The sequence below is a fragment of the Pecten maximus genome, chromosome 10, assembly GCF_902652985.1.
Source record: "Pecten maximus chromosome 10, xPecMax1.1, whole genome shotgun sequence".
In the NCBI taxonomy this organism is placed as follows: domain Eukaryota; kingdom Metazoa; phylum Mollusca; class Bivalvia; order Pectinida; family Pectinidae; genus Pecten; species Pecten maximus.
In genome coordinates this window covers 14,692,125-14,708,823 of record NC_047024.1, presented here as the reverse complement: position 1 = coordinate 14,708,823, position 16,699 = coordinate 14,692,125, and the positions used below count along the sequence as shown (strand labels likewise).

At 37.3% G+C, this 16,699-nt stretch overlaps 1 protein-coding gene and 1 long non-coding RNA gene across 2 annotated transcripts; one reads left to right on the top strand and one right to left on the bottom strand.

Annotated features, from left to right (window-relative positions):
• The first annotated feature begins 8,530 nt into the window (after positions 1-8,530).
• LOC117336787 lies at positions 8,531-13,018 on the top strand. Its single transcript, XR_004534651.1, has 2 exons — positions 8,531-8,704; positions 9,527-13,018. It is a non-coding gene; the product is annotated as an uncharacterized LOC117336787 (long non-coding RNA).
• Positions 12,325-15,848, bottom strand: LOC117336786. Its single transcript, XM_033897429.1, has 2 exons — positions 13,589-15,848; positions 12,325-13,315 (listed from the first exon to the last, which is right to left on the bottom strand). Exon 1 carries the CDS (start codon positions 15,454-15,456, stop codon positions 13,639-13,641), a length of 1,818 nt encoding a protein of 605 aa, XP_033753320.1. The 5' UTR covers positions 15,457-15,848; the 3' UTR covers positions 12,325-13,315; positions 13,589-13,638.
• Between the last annotated feature and the right edge of the window lie 851 nt (positions 15,849-16,699).

Below are 16,699 nucleotides of genomic sequence, written 5' to 3'. Positions count from 1 at the left end.
TGGGTGATCATCAACATTTTATTTAGGTTAAGTGGAATGTAGGTGACAAATATGGGAATAAATGTTAGCATAGATATCAACTTTATCATACATGACAATTATTACAAATTACCTGATAATAAAAACATCAATACAAAGTAGCTCTACAGAAATAGATTTCTTATAGAATCTGTTTAAATATCATGGAGATTATTAAGAAAAGAAACTGTATTATGCATGTCCAATAATTCACAATTAAAAACAGGTATGTAACAATATTATGCTTTAACACTTAGAATAAAGTTCAAGGAATCATGTTAAAGTATCATCCTGGTACAAGAAGGAATGCAGACTTGTATAATTAATGACTAAATCATCACATCAACATGATAATTTCATCGGAAGGTAACATCTCTCTTCCCAAATATAATACAACATTACTTGATGATGACATATCATAATGATTCATTTTATGTTAATCTTTACATCAATATTAAGCTAATTATTGCACAAATAAGTGACAAGTTTAGAAATATTTTTTTAAAGTCGTTACTTAATATTCCTTCATATCAATGAAAACAATTTTTCTTGGTTAAGTAATTTTGCAATTTTTATAATCTACATGTCAAGCTAATATATTGTACAAATAATTATTACACAGTCTTGAGTAACAAGCTAAAGCAAGCAGTTTCTAAATCTGTAACTATGTTACATGTACCGCTTTCCTATTATTGATTAATGTACTTTTCTTGATTAGATAATGTGACAATTTTAAAATTTCTTGAATTATGGCAAAACACACACAACTACAGGCCTGTACAACTATAAAGGAAAAACACAACCTTCCCAACAACGAAGGGAATATATAGCATTCCCCTCAAAGAGTCTAGTTCATTAATTTGAAAATATTGTTATATTGTTTTAAGTATAACAATAAAAGGTGTTTGAATTAGTAGAGTTCTCCTGTACACAGAAATCATTGTCCAGACTAACGAGGTTCTACTTTAAAGAATGTTCACACATAGATTGAAACCAACATCCTGAAAACATCATCTGGACAAAACTCCCTCACAGAAGGGTTTGAAGTTTTAAGATAATTCAATAGTAAGTTTTCATATAGGGATAAAGTAAATAATTAACTTTCAGAAGCCGTCATGTACGTGATGAATAAGAAAGATAAGAAATACATATTTGATACTGAACAAGATGTACAATTTATAAAGTCAGTATAGTTTTCAAAATACATGCATGGAAATTTAAACTACCAGTTTCGTTTCAAAAATGTGGAAATATGTTAAATTTTCTAATGAAGTGTGTTGCTATGATACCATGTGTTTCACAGGTTCAGCCTTTTTGAAGGTTACATCACAGTCAGATTTACATACAGCTCCATAGGTATGACAGTTATGCTATATCACTAAACATTAACACTTCAATACACATGTATATATAATACTAACCCTCATGTATTAGTGAAAATATAAGCAGTACCTTCATTTTTTCACATGACACTCAACCCAGGTCGGTTTGTGTTTCTCTGAAAGCTGAGAAATGGGTCGGTCTGTGCTGTCATGATATGATCTTAGGCAATGGCTCTGGATGGCATGCGATGGACCTCCCATATATTGTCAGTGAGGTAGTCACCGACTACTACAAGGAGACCCTGGCTGTTCATGGGGTGATAAACCCAGCAAACAATCATTTTTCTTTAAAATATTCTTGGCTTTGTACATCATATTTTATTGAAAGGAAAACTGTGTCTATGGAGAACCACAGATATTAACTTTAATAATACATTTGTACGAAACAGTTACGTGTTAAATACTTGAATATTGTATAAGTGGTATTAATGTCTAGCCCCTGACATGGAAGTTATGTCAGTTACGGTTCATTACATGTTTGTTTTACTATATAACTTTAAGGTATGATTAAACTTTTATGTTTGTAACTTGTGTTATTCTCATCAGTTCTGTAATGCCAAATGTTATGGTTGCAATGCACCTAGCTGGCTTGTTTTATATGGAAGTGATTATATTTTGTCTTTAAGAAAAATCTCTCCAATATACTAACAGTTGGCTCACATCAATGCAATCTTTCCCAAGGAATGAAAAGTGCTTGGGAGACTGAGGAAAAGTTGTATTTAGGTCAGGTATTCATAATCAGGGAGTGGCCCACATGACCACCTCCATGTCTGTATGTATATTGTACCAGGGCAGGGGGTCTTATCACTTATATAAATACACACAAATATCAAATGTGTAATGAAAAAATTCAAAATTGAAAGGTACTTCACAGCTCACTTTTGACTTATTTACGCTCTTTAAAAACAAAACTTGGTGTCCATGATAGGTCAACTACCAACTATCTGGTAAATTCTGGAAATAAAGGAACATCAAGCAGTTCTTTGTTAATTCTCATGAATGTTATTCTTAGTGAAATAAAAATTTTAGCATTATGTATTTCAATATGTTAATTTTTACTATGATAACTTTTGTGATTTGTAATGATGTGGTATTTAAACTCATATCTACTCTTATATATATGTACAAACATCTGCCGAAGATTGATTTACAATATTGTATTGACAGTAAACACCTGAAACCTGAGTATTGAATGTTTCTTACTTCCTGGACTGATCACTGCTAGATCACAGTCAGTTTGATTAATAAATGGGGGGAAAAAAAGAAAAAAAAACTGAGCTCCACTGCATTTGTGATGGAGCTTCAAGTTCTGTTATTTAGTTAATAAACCTTAAACGGCTAGATATAGAATGTATAAAAGTTTGATAAGTTTAAGTAAGTACAATGAACAGAGCAGTCACATGTAGCCACACATTGTCAAAGCTTTTTTTAGTACCGATATAAAACTGTTTTCACCACAAGTACGCCTGACTATAGTCTAGAGAGTCCAGGCTTTCTTCAAAAGTCTTTTTGTGACACAGGGACTTGGCACATATCCCATGGCCCATTATATACATTACATTTATGGACTGTGGCTTGGAATTTGTGTTTAGTCCCTGTGTTTTTATGGAAGTCAAATGACTAGATAGATTTATCATAACTTTCCTCATCAGAACTCCAGGATCGGAGAGATAATGTTCCTGCTCCAGAATAATCCGGATGTCGTCTAGACTTCCCAGGAAATTCAATGGCGGATGGTTTTGTGTTTGCGAGAACATCATCCTGCGTGAGATTTATATCGGAGCCCTGTGAGCCAGCTGAACTTGCCAAACTGCCATCACCTTTGGCAAAAAAGGCCCTCTGGATCTCCGAGTCCAGGAAACAGAAACACACAGATGCAGCAAGACCAATCACACTCCAAGATGACACCACAAAGATATCATGGCTTTTGTGCTCAAATTCACGAATTGAAATAGGAATTTCTGCAAGTAGTGCAACAACAATGAATCCAGTCACAAGGTTATTTTTCTCTTTAATGTTAGGCACATGTCCCGATAAAATAAGGAGGGTTTCAGGTCGTTCCCACCACACGTAGAGGTAGTTGGCGCCGAGAAAAAAGACTGTCCCCAGCAGAAGGAAAGAATGGTCCACAAATTCAAAAATATTGAGGATGTGTGCTGTTCCTCCACGCCAACACTCGTCACTTTTGTAAAAGTCTGGAGAATAAAAGGACACAGCGTAAAAAAGGATGGGCATGACAGGAGCACTCCAATTAATTAAACACAGACAACTTGTGCATCGTCCTCCTATACCATCAGACTTCGTCTTCAGTACTGTATAGTAATATCCAGCGATGATGGCAATTCTGATCCAGGCCAAACATGTTGTCACCTCGATGCACAGGCGGAGTGTCCAGCACAGGATGTTAGCGTCCTGCATTGGGAAATGATAGCAGATTTCATAAATAAGACGGAAAATGTACTGCAGAAATGTCCATACAAAGAGGATTTTCATCTGTTGATATCGGAATCCAATTAGACGCCTGGAACATCTACACAAAATGGCCAAACTGACCATCTGTATAAATGAGACGAGTATGAGGAAGACATAACTGAGCACGCTGTACCACTGGAGAATCATGGTTGGGTTATAGGTCCCTCTAACCAGTTATTACCTTGATAGGGTGTATTCCAGGAAATGTCCCCACAACTCCACAGTATAGTTACAACACTACTCCCCACTATTGTGCTGCAGGTACATGTATCATGATATCTACTACAGGAAATTCCAACATTCCACAGTATAATATATATAGCTACAACACCATATATCCCACTATTGTGCTGCACATTTCCCACATACGACAGTCTACATGCATATTTTATAGGTAAACATAGAACAGCGGCTCAATTGCTGTAATTGAGAAGAGAACTAGCCAGACTTGTGGTGATGAATCAATACATACAGTATCACAACACTTGTCAATGGTAAACAATCCTCCACGCGTCACTGACCCAGCGCTGTTGAGTCATCTACATCTTCATGAAAATTAATGCTGCTAGGCTCATGTCAACACACTTGTCTCTTGTACTGTATCACTGTACTGTAGCAATTTAGTGACCATCTGAAGCCGGAATTTTACCCCTATGCTCTCTCCAGTTGCCAGTTAGGATCAACAGATGCCTTTCATTATAAAACGCCGTTAGGTCCTACAACGGCCGTTCAGACAGGGCGTTGTGTATGTGCTGGCACGCAGAATATTCCAGTGCCTGATTTTAGCATAATTGATGCTCCTGACGTCAAAAGCAGCCTATTAACTGTGTACGGGCAATTTTTACACCGATGCCAACTCGTCCCGGATCAATAATTTGTATCTTCGTAGGTTTTACATGTAATTTTTCAAAAACGAAATTGTTTCCAGTGAACGATTCCACCCTGATCGTACATCGAGTCTTAATGTGGCAGTACCATCCCATTACTTACAGCTAGTATGATGGTAATGATGGCTTATCGATTGTAGTAACTTGACACATCAATGTACAGGAGGCTCAGTAGCGATCGAAATTCCATTGTACTCAGATTGTCGGATTATACAGGGTTAGAATCGCCCTCGATAATCAGGCACGGGGTCATGCATGTCAATTGTTATAGTAAAAACAATAGCCGAAAATCATTTATATAGTTATTTTGGGGTATTTTTTATCTCTAGGGATTGCGTGGGCGTTTACGTCACTCTCGATGAAAGTGAAAGTGAACAAACCCTTGAGATAAAGAATTGGAATCAACCAATCAGATATTACTTATAATCATTATCTATACGCTTTAATAACCACATTATTAATTGCTCTCCCGGTTTTTATCATTCATCAGTAGTAATGTACAAGCCCCGCCAACGGCCTTATTCTTTATTAGTAACATACCAGTCACCACGGTTCTCACTATTCTTTAGTAACATACCAGTCTCCCCCGGTTCCCACTATTCTTTATTAGTAACATACCAGTCTCCCTCGGTTCTCACCATTCTTTAGTAGTAACATACCAGTCTCCCCCGGTTCTCACTATTCTTTATTAGTAACATACAAGTCTCCCTCGGTTCTCGCTATTCTAGTAGTAACATACCAGTCTCCCCCGGTTCTCACTATTCTTTATTAGTAACATACCAGTCTCCCCCGGTTCTCGCTATTCTAGTAGTAACATACCAGTCTCCCCCGGTTCTCACTATTCTTTAGTAGTAACATACCAGTCTCCCTCGGTTCTCACTATTCTTTATTAATAACATACCAGTCTCCCCCGGTTCCCACTATTCTTTATTAGTAACATACCAGTCTCCCCCGGTTCTCACTATTCTTTATTAGTAACATACCAGTCTCCCTCGGTTCCCACCATTCTTTATTAGTAACATACCAGTCTCCCTCGGTTCTCACTATTCTTTATTAGTAACATACCAGTCTCCCCCGGTTCTCACTATTCTTTATTAGTAACATACCAGTCTCCCCCGGTTCTCACTATTCTTTATTAGTAACATACCAGTCTCCCTCGGTTCTCAGTATTCTTTATTAGTAACATACCAGTCTCCCCCAGTTCTCACTATTCTTTATTAGTAACATACCAGTCTCCCCCGGTTCTCACTATTCTTTAGTAGTAACATACCAGTCTCCCCCGGTTCCCACTATTCTAGTAGTAACATACCAGTCTCCCCCGGTTCCCACTATTCTAGTAGTAACATACCAGTCTCCCCCGGTTCTCACTATTCTAGTAGTAACATACCAGTCTCCCCCGGTTCTCACTATTCTAGTAGTAACATACCAGTCTCCCTCGGTTCTCACTATTCTAGTAGTAACATACCAGTCTCCCCCGGTTCCCACTATTCTAGTAGTAACATACCAGTCTCCCTCGGTTCTCACTATTCTAGTAGTAACATACCAGTCTCCCCCGGTTCTCACTATTCTTTAGTAGTAACATACCAGTCTCCCCCGGTTCCCACTATTCTTTAGTAGTAACATACCAGTCTCCCCCGGTTCTCACTATTCTTTAGTAGTAACATACCAGTCTCCCCCGGTTCCCACTATTCTAGTAGTAACATACCAGTCTCCCTCGGTTCTCACTATTCTTTATTAGTAACATACCAGTCTCCCCCGGTTCCCACTATTCTTTATTAGTAACATACCAGTCTCCCCCGGTTCTCACTATTCTTTATTAGTAACATACCAGTCTCCCTCGGTTCTCACTATTCTTCAGTAGTAACATACCAGTCTCCCCCGGTTCTCACTATTCTTCAGTAGTAACATACCAGTCTCCCTCGGTTCTCACTATTCTTCAGTAGTAACATACCAGTCTCCCCCGGTTCTCACTATTCTTTATTAGTAACATACCAGTCTCCCTCGGTTCTCACTATTCTTTATTAGTAACATACCAGTCTCCCCCGGTTCTCACTATTCTTTAGTAGTAACATACCAGTCTCCCCCGGTTCCCACTATTCTAGTAGTAACATACCAGTCTCCCCCGGTTCCCACTATTCTAGTAGTAACATACCAGTCTCCCCCGGTTCTCACTATTCTAGTAGTAACATACCAGTCTCCCCCGGTTCTCACTATTCTAGTAGTAACATACCAGTCTCCCTCGGTTCTCACTATTCTAGTAGTAACATACCAGTCTCCCCCGGTTCCCACTATTCTAGTAGTAACATACCAGTCTCCCTCGGTTCTCACTATTCTAGTAGTAACATACCAGTCTCCCCCGGTTCTCACTATTCTTTAGTAGTAACATACCAGTCTCCCCCGGTTCCCACTATTCTTTAGTAGTAACATACCAGTCTCCCCCGGTTCTCACTATTCTTTAGTAGTAACATACCAGTCTCCCCCGGTTCCCACTATTCTAGTAGTAACATACCAGTCTCCCTCGGTTCTCACTATTCTTTATTAGTAACATACCAGTCTCCCCCGGTTCCCACTATTCTTTATTAGTAACATACCAGTCTCCCCCGGTTCTCACTATTCTTTATTAGTAACATACCAGTCTCCCTCGGTTCTCACTATTCTTCAGTAGTAACATACCAGTCTCCCCCGGTTCTCACTATTCTTCAGTAGTAACATACCAGTCTCCCTCGGTTCTCACTATTCTTCAGTAGTAACATACCAGTCTCCCCCGGTTCTCACTATTCTTTATTAGTAACATACCAGTCTCCCTCGGTTCTCGCTATTCTAGTAGTAACATACCAGTCTCCCTCGGTTCTCACCATTCTTTCGTACACCGTATTTACATACCAATCTGATCCCTCTGTGCGCTATTGACGTATTTGGAATTTGATCAATACCTTTAACATGTGTTCCATATGATTTTCTATAACCTGTATAAAAAGAGTGAAATGTGATTTCTCCTATGAGTGGGCTATTCGATTATTTACCAAAGTTTTGGACAACTACTGAGGAAGTATCGTTTAAAACGTGCTATAAATCAGCCAATTGAAATCGTTTTTCTATTAATAACTCTATTCCTGGTACGACTGACGAAGTGCTATATTTGTTCTAATTCTTTATTTATTTAATGAGTGCTATATTTAGGTTATATTTAACACCATACCCGACTCTAACTTCAGCAAAACCAGCCAATTAGTAGCCCAGAATTAACCATGTTGTAATATATATATACAATATATAGGTACACGTAGATATATGGTTATTTTCGGGGAAATGACTATCACCATTGCCAGTTCTTTCAGTCACCTGTTTGACCACTCAATGTCCCGGTACCTTGCATACGTGTTTTGTTTTTATACATAGTGCCTTTCCAATCGACAGTTGTGAAAGTGAAAGATAACCGGTAATGTCAAATAACCATGGAGCGTGAAACTATGGTAAGGCTAATCAAATTAACACTTTATTATTATTTATACATGGTATACGGTCACCCAGTAAATATCTGTTGATATATATATACTAACACAGACTTAGCACAAATTACTAACTCCACACCCCATGTACATATGTATGTGTAAGTATCAAGACTCCTCGGACCATCAAACCAGACATTTGCTTAAATTGATTTATATGTTAAAGATAATTATATCACTCGTTATACAAAATTTATTGACCAAGGAGTTGGAAATATCCAGAAACTAGACACGTTCCTATGACCCAGAATGACATGTTAAACCCCGAGGTCCGACATTCCTTGTAAACCAAGCTGATGCTTCTGTCTCCCCTCAGGAACAAGGTTCATCCAAGAGTTGTGGCGAAAGTGAAGAGAGACAAAAAGAGATACTGGATGTTAACTTGAAGTGGAGCAAGAACTTTTCCATGAGCCATCAGGAAAAATCAAAAACTAAGGTACAATATATTAAAGAATATTCAGAGTTGCCCCTGGGACTCTTGGGTACAAAATGTAGACCTTTGAGAATACGAAATATTTCACTTGAAAAGTGGCAGCAACATTACTAAAACTTATGTAAAAATTCCACCTCACGTTCTGGCAGCATAGTGCAAACAAGATGATTTCAATACTGTAGTCAATCTCATATTTTAGTTTGACTAAAATACCAACACAAGCTTCTCTATTCTAATGTATAAGCCTGTTTTTATATTATGTTATGATGGTAAAGAACTTTTATTTGATTCATCAATTATTTCGTCTTGGCTTGCACGTGACCTTTGCAGATGACGAAAACTTAAATGTGTATATCCACAGGGACCTGATAATTTGTTACCTAGACTGTAACAAATACTCGGGTCCCTGTAGTTAAAAGCTCTGTCAAATTACGGCCAGCAACTCTGCTGTCAATTTGTCATAGAGCATTATTTCTTTGATATAATATTATCATTGGTATACATGTATTTGGCTAATCTGTATTTTATATGGACTGTTCTTGCAATATGGTCACTCTATATGTAGTATTATCCAAGCACAAGATAGACATTACACTTTGAGTAGTCCAGTAAGCAATTATTTTCATAACCCCGAATTGCCCGGTTTCTATTTTTCTCGTGATCATTATAAAAATATATTTCTGTGGCAAACACCACCACTTCCTTCAATCCAGAAACGAAAAAAACGGGAAAATGTGTAATATTCATATCAAATACCTTTGGTTATGTATACTGCATACATTTGTATTTAGAAATAAACAAAGCTTATTTGGTCTTAACATGCAGGTGACCTTTGCAGATGAAGAAAACTTGTGCACGGTATATGATTTGGAGGAGGAGGATAGGAAAGGACACTGGGAGGAATTTGCTCGTGATCGGGAACGATTTCAACGAAGGATAGCAGAAGTGGAGGAGGTACTGAAGCCTGTGCTATCCACAGAGACGAGAGACAAAATTTCTCAAAACATGTTAGAACAGAGTTGAAGAGAGCTCACAGATATATATGGTCATGTGACATATATATGATCACAGCCAAAGAAAATATTGGTCACGTTTAGGAGTAGTATTTCCACCGCTCTCAGTTGATTTCTTTCAAAGTATTTTAGTCGATATATCTCAGGCAACAAGAGGTAACCAAGACCTTACCAAACAAAAAGTTAAGGAGCTAGGCCAAGAAGATGATTGCTCAAATAATGTCTGGTCATCGTCAATGGTCTGATAAAAAACGACTTGTCAATTAATCGGTAATTCTAAACTTAAAGCAATAGAACATTGTTACCAACCAGGTTCCGTTCTCAGGATTTAACCTAGTTCACACATGGTGGGTAATGTCGACGAAGCGGGAGACGCTCAACCTTCCTGAACACTTTGTCTTATTTCTCCTTGTACATATATCTATCTGTTGTTCGTCAATGTATCCTTCGTTTTATCGATTTTGAGTTAGAATTACGATCTCGTTAACATGCCAGTAGGGTTTTAGACAGTAAGAGGTCCAATAGGCCTGAAGAGCTCACGTTGAGCAGTTTTCGGGTAAAGATGATATTTTTGTGTATACTTAATTGTATTTAGGCGACTTTGAAAAAAATATCAATTTCATTATGCTTAAGGAATTCTGTATATTATTTTGTATGCGTAATCCATAACATCTAAAGGAGTTGGTCATTCATTTGAACAGACTTGGTTACCATTCACCACAGCATGCTACATACTCTTTGTCTCTTGGTTATTGAGAACAGAAAAGTTGATGCAGACGGATGTCGCACCACCATATAAGCTCACTTGCCCTTCGGGTAAACTCGTCAACCAAACTGTAAACACGAGGCCACTATAACATGACCCTGTATGCTGCCCTTGTGGCATATAGAGTACCAAATAACCATCATTAGTAATGTACATTTGAATAAACTTGGTAGTTCTTTATATACACTGTGCAAATCTAGAGGCTGTTTCAAGTTTTGATAATAATTGATCCATGTGACCTTGAAAGAAGGTGAAGGTCATTCTGTATCTTTATATTAACACTTTCCCTGTGAACGCATAATGCATTGGGGAAGAGCTCGAGGTGCAGGACACTTAGCATTGCTGGAGTCCAGAAATGACAGAGGCCTTGAAGATCTCAGTAGTTGTGGTATTGACAGTCTTCTTGTCAAGCAGGTTCCTGGGGAGAAACAGTCCTTATATTCTTCCCTTTTCGCATATTGAACATTTAATCTCCTATTGTAGGTGCATGAATGCTTTTCGAAGGTACCATTATAGAACCCGCTGAAATATCTCCCAATGGTAATGTGCCCTCAATCATTTTGAAGGAAAGGGCATGACAAAGCATTTGCCTGCCCTCTGATAGTGGAGTCAGGCCCAGGTCCCTCAGCATATTTGTTAAGCAGCCCACTCCCCTAGTCTTGTAATCACCAGTTATGAAGCATGCAGCCTTACACTGGACCCTTCCCAGGCTAGCTATGTTGTATTGGCAGTATGGATCCCATTCAATTCACCCATAACCCAAGATCGACCCAACAAGGCAGAGGTAGGCTGACCTTTGGCAATTATGTGTGCAGTGTAGTTCATTTTGTAGCCTTGTGATCCCATTAGGATACTGACAAAATATGACATCCGAGGCTAATTGGTTATTGAGAAGATGTCATTTGAAGGGACACTGCACCATGCTCTCTTGCCCTTGAGATAGTAGAGCTGACAATACCAACATAATTATTTATTTCTCAATGGACATCTTTCGACATTACTAATAAAAACACATTAGTAGTTCAGTTATTTTTATTTTTCTAATTAAAAATATCATCATTGATTGAATACCAGTACACAAAAATCACGGGAATATTTTGCTTATAAATAAACAGTTTTCATGAATTAAATCTAAAATTACAGGTTAAAATCAATAACATGAAATTAATAACATATACCATATTCATCTTACAATAACTTAGGCAAAGTAGGCGAGTGTAATACTTAAGGAAAACAAATCTGCACTTGACAAGGATGGCTTTATTACAAGGCATTACAATATTGTAGGATAAATAAGGTAATGTATTCATGGCTTCATGATGTGAAATCAAACAAAGGTAATGTATTCACAGTGTCATGATGTGAAATGAAATCAAACAAAACATATTAGTTCCTACACAAGGATGGGATTACTGCAGAGTTCATCAATTATTATGGCAGAATCTAGTGTCAACATTACTGTAATTATTAAACATTTCTGTTGGTAATTATAAAATATCCAAAACTAATAACAGGTAACTCCTCAATTGTATTGGTATACATAAATTGAAATGTATTCCACAACATAAAACAACTTTTTATGATAAATATTTGGATAACCTGAATTCCCATTCTGCTGTTTTTGAATCCATACATAACCTCAAATATCGTGTTCAAAGCTACTTCCACCATTGCAAATTAAATGTCCTCATTATGAGACAAGACTCCATCAGACAACTTACAAGGAATGATGATAATCTCTTGGTGATTATATGTCAGATACAAAGTATTCACAACATAGCCGTGTAAACGAGTGTTTTTCATGCTGTAGGATTACATGAATTTTGTCTTAATGTTTTTGTTTCTTATATCTAATTATCACACTTATTCTCACTAGACAGCATGACTACCCAATATTTTCTCTGGTGCTCATTATATTCTTATGTCTTAAAATACTACCCATTTGCTTCCATATCTAGCATGACTTTGCTTCATCAGACATCTATATACCTGAACCTGACATTTCAACTAAAAGTCCATGGTCACATTCCTCTGGTAATTAATTTTACTGGGATCAACAAACCATTTTACTCTTGCCATTACCAAAATCAGACAACAGCATGGTTTAATGCTTACCACCATTTAAAACACTGACATGCCTTTTTACCTTGATAGCCAGAGTTCAATTCACCAATCAGATGTGACGAGTTATGGGGTCACCTACTTGACCACTTGGGTTTTCTCCTGGGATTTTCAACTCTTCCCACATTATGACCCCCTCCCCTCCCCCCTCTATCTAGGCCACAAAAGTGATCAAGTAACAAATGTTTAGCAATTGCTGTAAAATAAATAGAGTTTATTTGTTTATTTTACGCAAGTATCACCACTAAACTAGTACTTGTATCTACCCACTAGGTTTGTGAGACAGGAACTAACAAAATAAGTGATTTCATTCAAACACTATCATACAATAAATAAATTCTTCTTTATCCACCATGCATAGATATTCTTCATTTCTTGAGTCCTCCTATATTTACCGTAGATAGATTAGCCCCGACATTAAAAAAAAAATGTGTCCCAGAAATTATGTACTGGTATTCACCATAGTATTTAAAATAAACTCAGTATTTAATGATCATCCACATGCTGATTACTCTTCAATTCTGTTTTAAAATATTTGTCGTAAATTTTGTCCCTCGTCTCTGTGGATAGCACAGGCTTCAGTACCTCCTCCACTTCTGCTATCCTTCGTTGAAATCGTTCCCGATCACGGACAAATTCCTCCCAGTGTCCTTTTCTGTCCTCCTCCTCCAAATCATATACCGTGCACAAGTTTTCGTCATCTGCAAAGGTCACCTGCAAGTCAAGACGAAATAATTGATGAATCAAATAAGTTATTTACCATCATAACATAATATAAACATAAGCTTATACATTAAAATAGAGAAGCTTGTGTTGGTATTTTAGAAACTGAAAGTGAGGTATATATACATGTACGTAGAAATTTTTACATCAGTTTTAGTAATGTTGCTGCCACTTTTCAAGTAAAATATTTGGTATTCTCAAAGGTCTACATTTTGTACCCAAGAGTCCCAGGGGCAACTCTGAATATTCTTTAATATATTGTACCTTAGTTTTTGATTTTTCCTGATGACTCATGGAAAAGTTCTTGCTCCACTTCAAGTTAACATCCAGTATCTCTTTTGTCTCTCTTCACTTACGTCACAACTCTTGGATGAACCTTGTTCCTGAGGGGAGACAGAAGCATCAGCTTGGTTTACAGGACAAATCACATTAAGTTGTAATGGACAGGAGAAAAAGTCAAGTTCATCTACACCATCACTATCTGAAAAGTCATCACCACTATCTTCTGAAAAATCATCCGACTCACTATCAAATGACACCAGAAAGGAATGCTGTTTTAATGGATTGGCAGAGTTGTTGGAATCGATACCAAGAACAAATGCCACAGTATTAGTGGGACCCAACTTTTTAGTTGCACTTGAATTCTGAGAATTTGTTTCTTTACAATTTCTTTCCTGGAATTGAACTTTCTGTGCATGGTTTTCTAGATGAGAGCTGGGAATTTCAGACGGATCTTCTTTCCTAGCCTTTGAACGTCGTCGCTTCTTTGCAGATGGACGGCATCCCTTTTTATTATTGTTCCTAAGCAAAAGCACTATTCTTCTGGCACAGTCTTTATCTAGGTCTGATGGTTCACTTTTCTTTTCTGCGCATTTTGTATTCTGTGTAAAGTCTGTATCTGACCTTTCAACAATACTATCACAATAATCATCTTTTGGGGAAGGCTGATATTCATTGGGCTGACTCTCTGTTGAATTTCCACTTTCTTTATCAGCTGCCATTGAATCATTTTCCTTGAACATGCAAGTCACATGAAACACAGTGTCGTCTGGCTGGAATATATCACTTAAAACCGATGCTTCTCGCTGCAGAGTTTTGTTGTTGACAACAGATGGATCATTGGATGATTCCGCGTCTAAGGACAGAGTCCTGACTCTGAATCCAATTCTCTGAGGAACATCAGTTCCACTATTTTCCTCTGACTGACCACATTCAAACCAATCAATAAATTGGACAGATGCAGATTTCTGACCATTGCTGCCCTTGTCATTTTCTTTGCCTGTGGTGGCAGGGACTTCAGATTGATCAGACTTTATGTGGGAGTCTTCATATGACTTTTCCTGACTTGGCATTGCACATTTCGTATTTATCACAGGTTTCGGAGTTTCATTTTTATGATCACTGACATTTTTGGAATGTACAAAATTTTGACTAGCAGTAACACTTTTTTGGGGAGGTTCTGTTTTACTTTCTATCCTGTCTTGATGTACTGGACAATCATCTCGTAAATTAGTTTCTTTTGGCATTTTTCTCCAATTAGTACAATCACTAGGGACTCTTTCAGATGGAAATGAATGTCTTGGTCTATGACTGGACCTATCTGAATGTTGACATCTGTGAGATGCTTTGTTTGGATTTCTCTGTCCAAGATAATGACCTGTCATTGCTGGATGAAATCCAGTTTTCTGATGACGAAAGTTTCTGAACTCTGGATTATATATGTTTGAAGAGTTTCTAAAATTTGGAAAGGCACAACTATTAGGCCGGGCTGTCATTTTCTTATTATAACCCCAATGTGGGGCAGAATATGATGCAGCTTCGTTATAAGAATCCATCGCTTGTTGTTGTTTTATTTGATTCAATAGAAAATCACTATGCATAGGTAAAACAGTTGATGCACTCTTACAATCCATAAAACTTCTTTTTGTCACTGGTTCCATTCTCTTTTGTATTTTCATACATGCGGAGTCAATTAGTGTACCCATGTCCGATATGTATCGGTCAGTCGAACCGCTGTCTGATGTAATTTCGCCTGTACTATTTAGCCGTAACAACGACGGAGTTACGTGACCTGTTTCAGGTGCGGGGAGGTTTTTGCCCTTACACCGCCATCTTGTCCCATATGGATTCATAACACACGATACTATTTAGTCATCCCATCCTCCTTCAGCGGATTGATACACATTGATAATAAACATGTTGTCTGTAAAAGGAATAAGATAATCACACATCAAAACACTGTCACTCGTAGGAGGTATAAAGTTATGAAAGTGCCACTTAGGTGTTTCGGCGACCGCGGGATCTGTCCAAACAACGTTTTGATCACACTCGGTCAGATTCAGAAATCCACTCTTTAAAACACTCTTACAACTGGTTGACTTTGTTGAATATGTACTGAATATTCTTCTGTTCACTTCCGAATTCATCTTCATAGAATTAAACACCGTTATTCTCTGGTTATATCAGTGGATATGTCATTGTCGTTCTTGTACTCATACTGTGATTAAGGTTCATGTTCATGTTTATCCTAAAAATAGAGCTTTCCCGGAAGTTCGAGAAAAGGAGTAATCTATACCGATTACATGCGCAATAACAAATAGTTCGTTTATAGAACAGTTTGTGTTTTCAGTAAATAAAAGTAAGATAACAATATTGGTTACACTCACTTTTGAAATCGACCATGATTATTCCTAAGATTCTGATGATGATATACCCCGTTCGTTCTTATGATAATGCAAGAAGCGCATTAATTTCTTACCGGACCTTTGTTACTAATAATACATAGAAGGTCAAGGGCGTCTATTGCATTGCATCAGATACAAGGGGGGCAACTCGTGCAGAACATGTACGCTAACTGATCTACATCGTTTCATACTCGAAAACATCACTGTCAATTTGCCAGTATATTGTGATATATATATAAAGTTTCAAATAAAAAAAATACTTTTGAATAAACAGATCCCATATATTTGAGTTGGTCAACAAACGGCTTGCATAATATATTTGGAGTTTTAACTCAACTGAACGTGATAAAAATACTTGTTTAAATCGTATTCACATCAGACATATGTATATATTTTTTGTGTTATTAAATCTTTATTTCTTCAATAGATCTATATGATAAAACATGTACGTATTATGACATATCTGAAATCGTCAGTTTTGTGACTCAAATGAATTGTGGTAAGTATGACAAAACACATGTCCGTTATTGCGACGTAGTACACGTGTACAGTACTTAATTAATGTATTATTTATTTTACAGAAAAAGAAATGATTAGTTGATACATTCAAACCAGAAAATTTAACATACTCTAATCTACTTTAATGAAAAATATGGATTTATGTCTATTATTTGCATAGATCTTGTCGCGG

Coding starts and splice junctions, on each gene's coding strand:
- LOC117336786 (XM_033897429.1), bottom strand. CDS start 15,456: ATGAATCCATATGGGACAAGATGGCGGTGTAAGGGCAAAAACCTCCCC.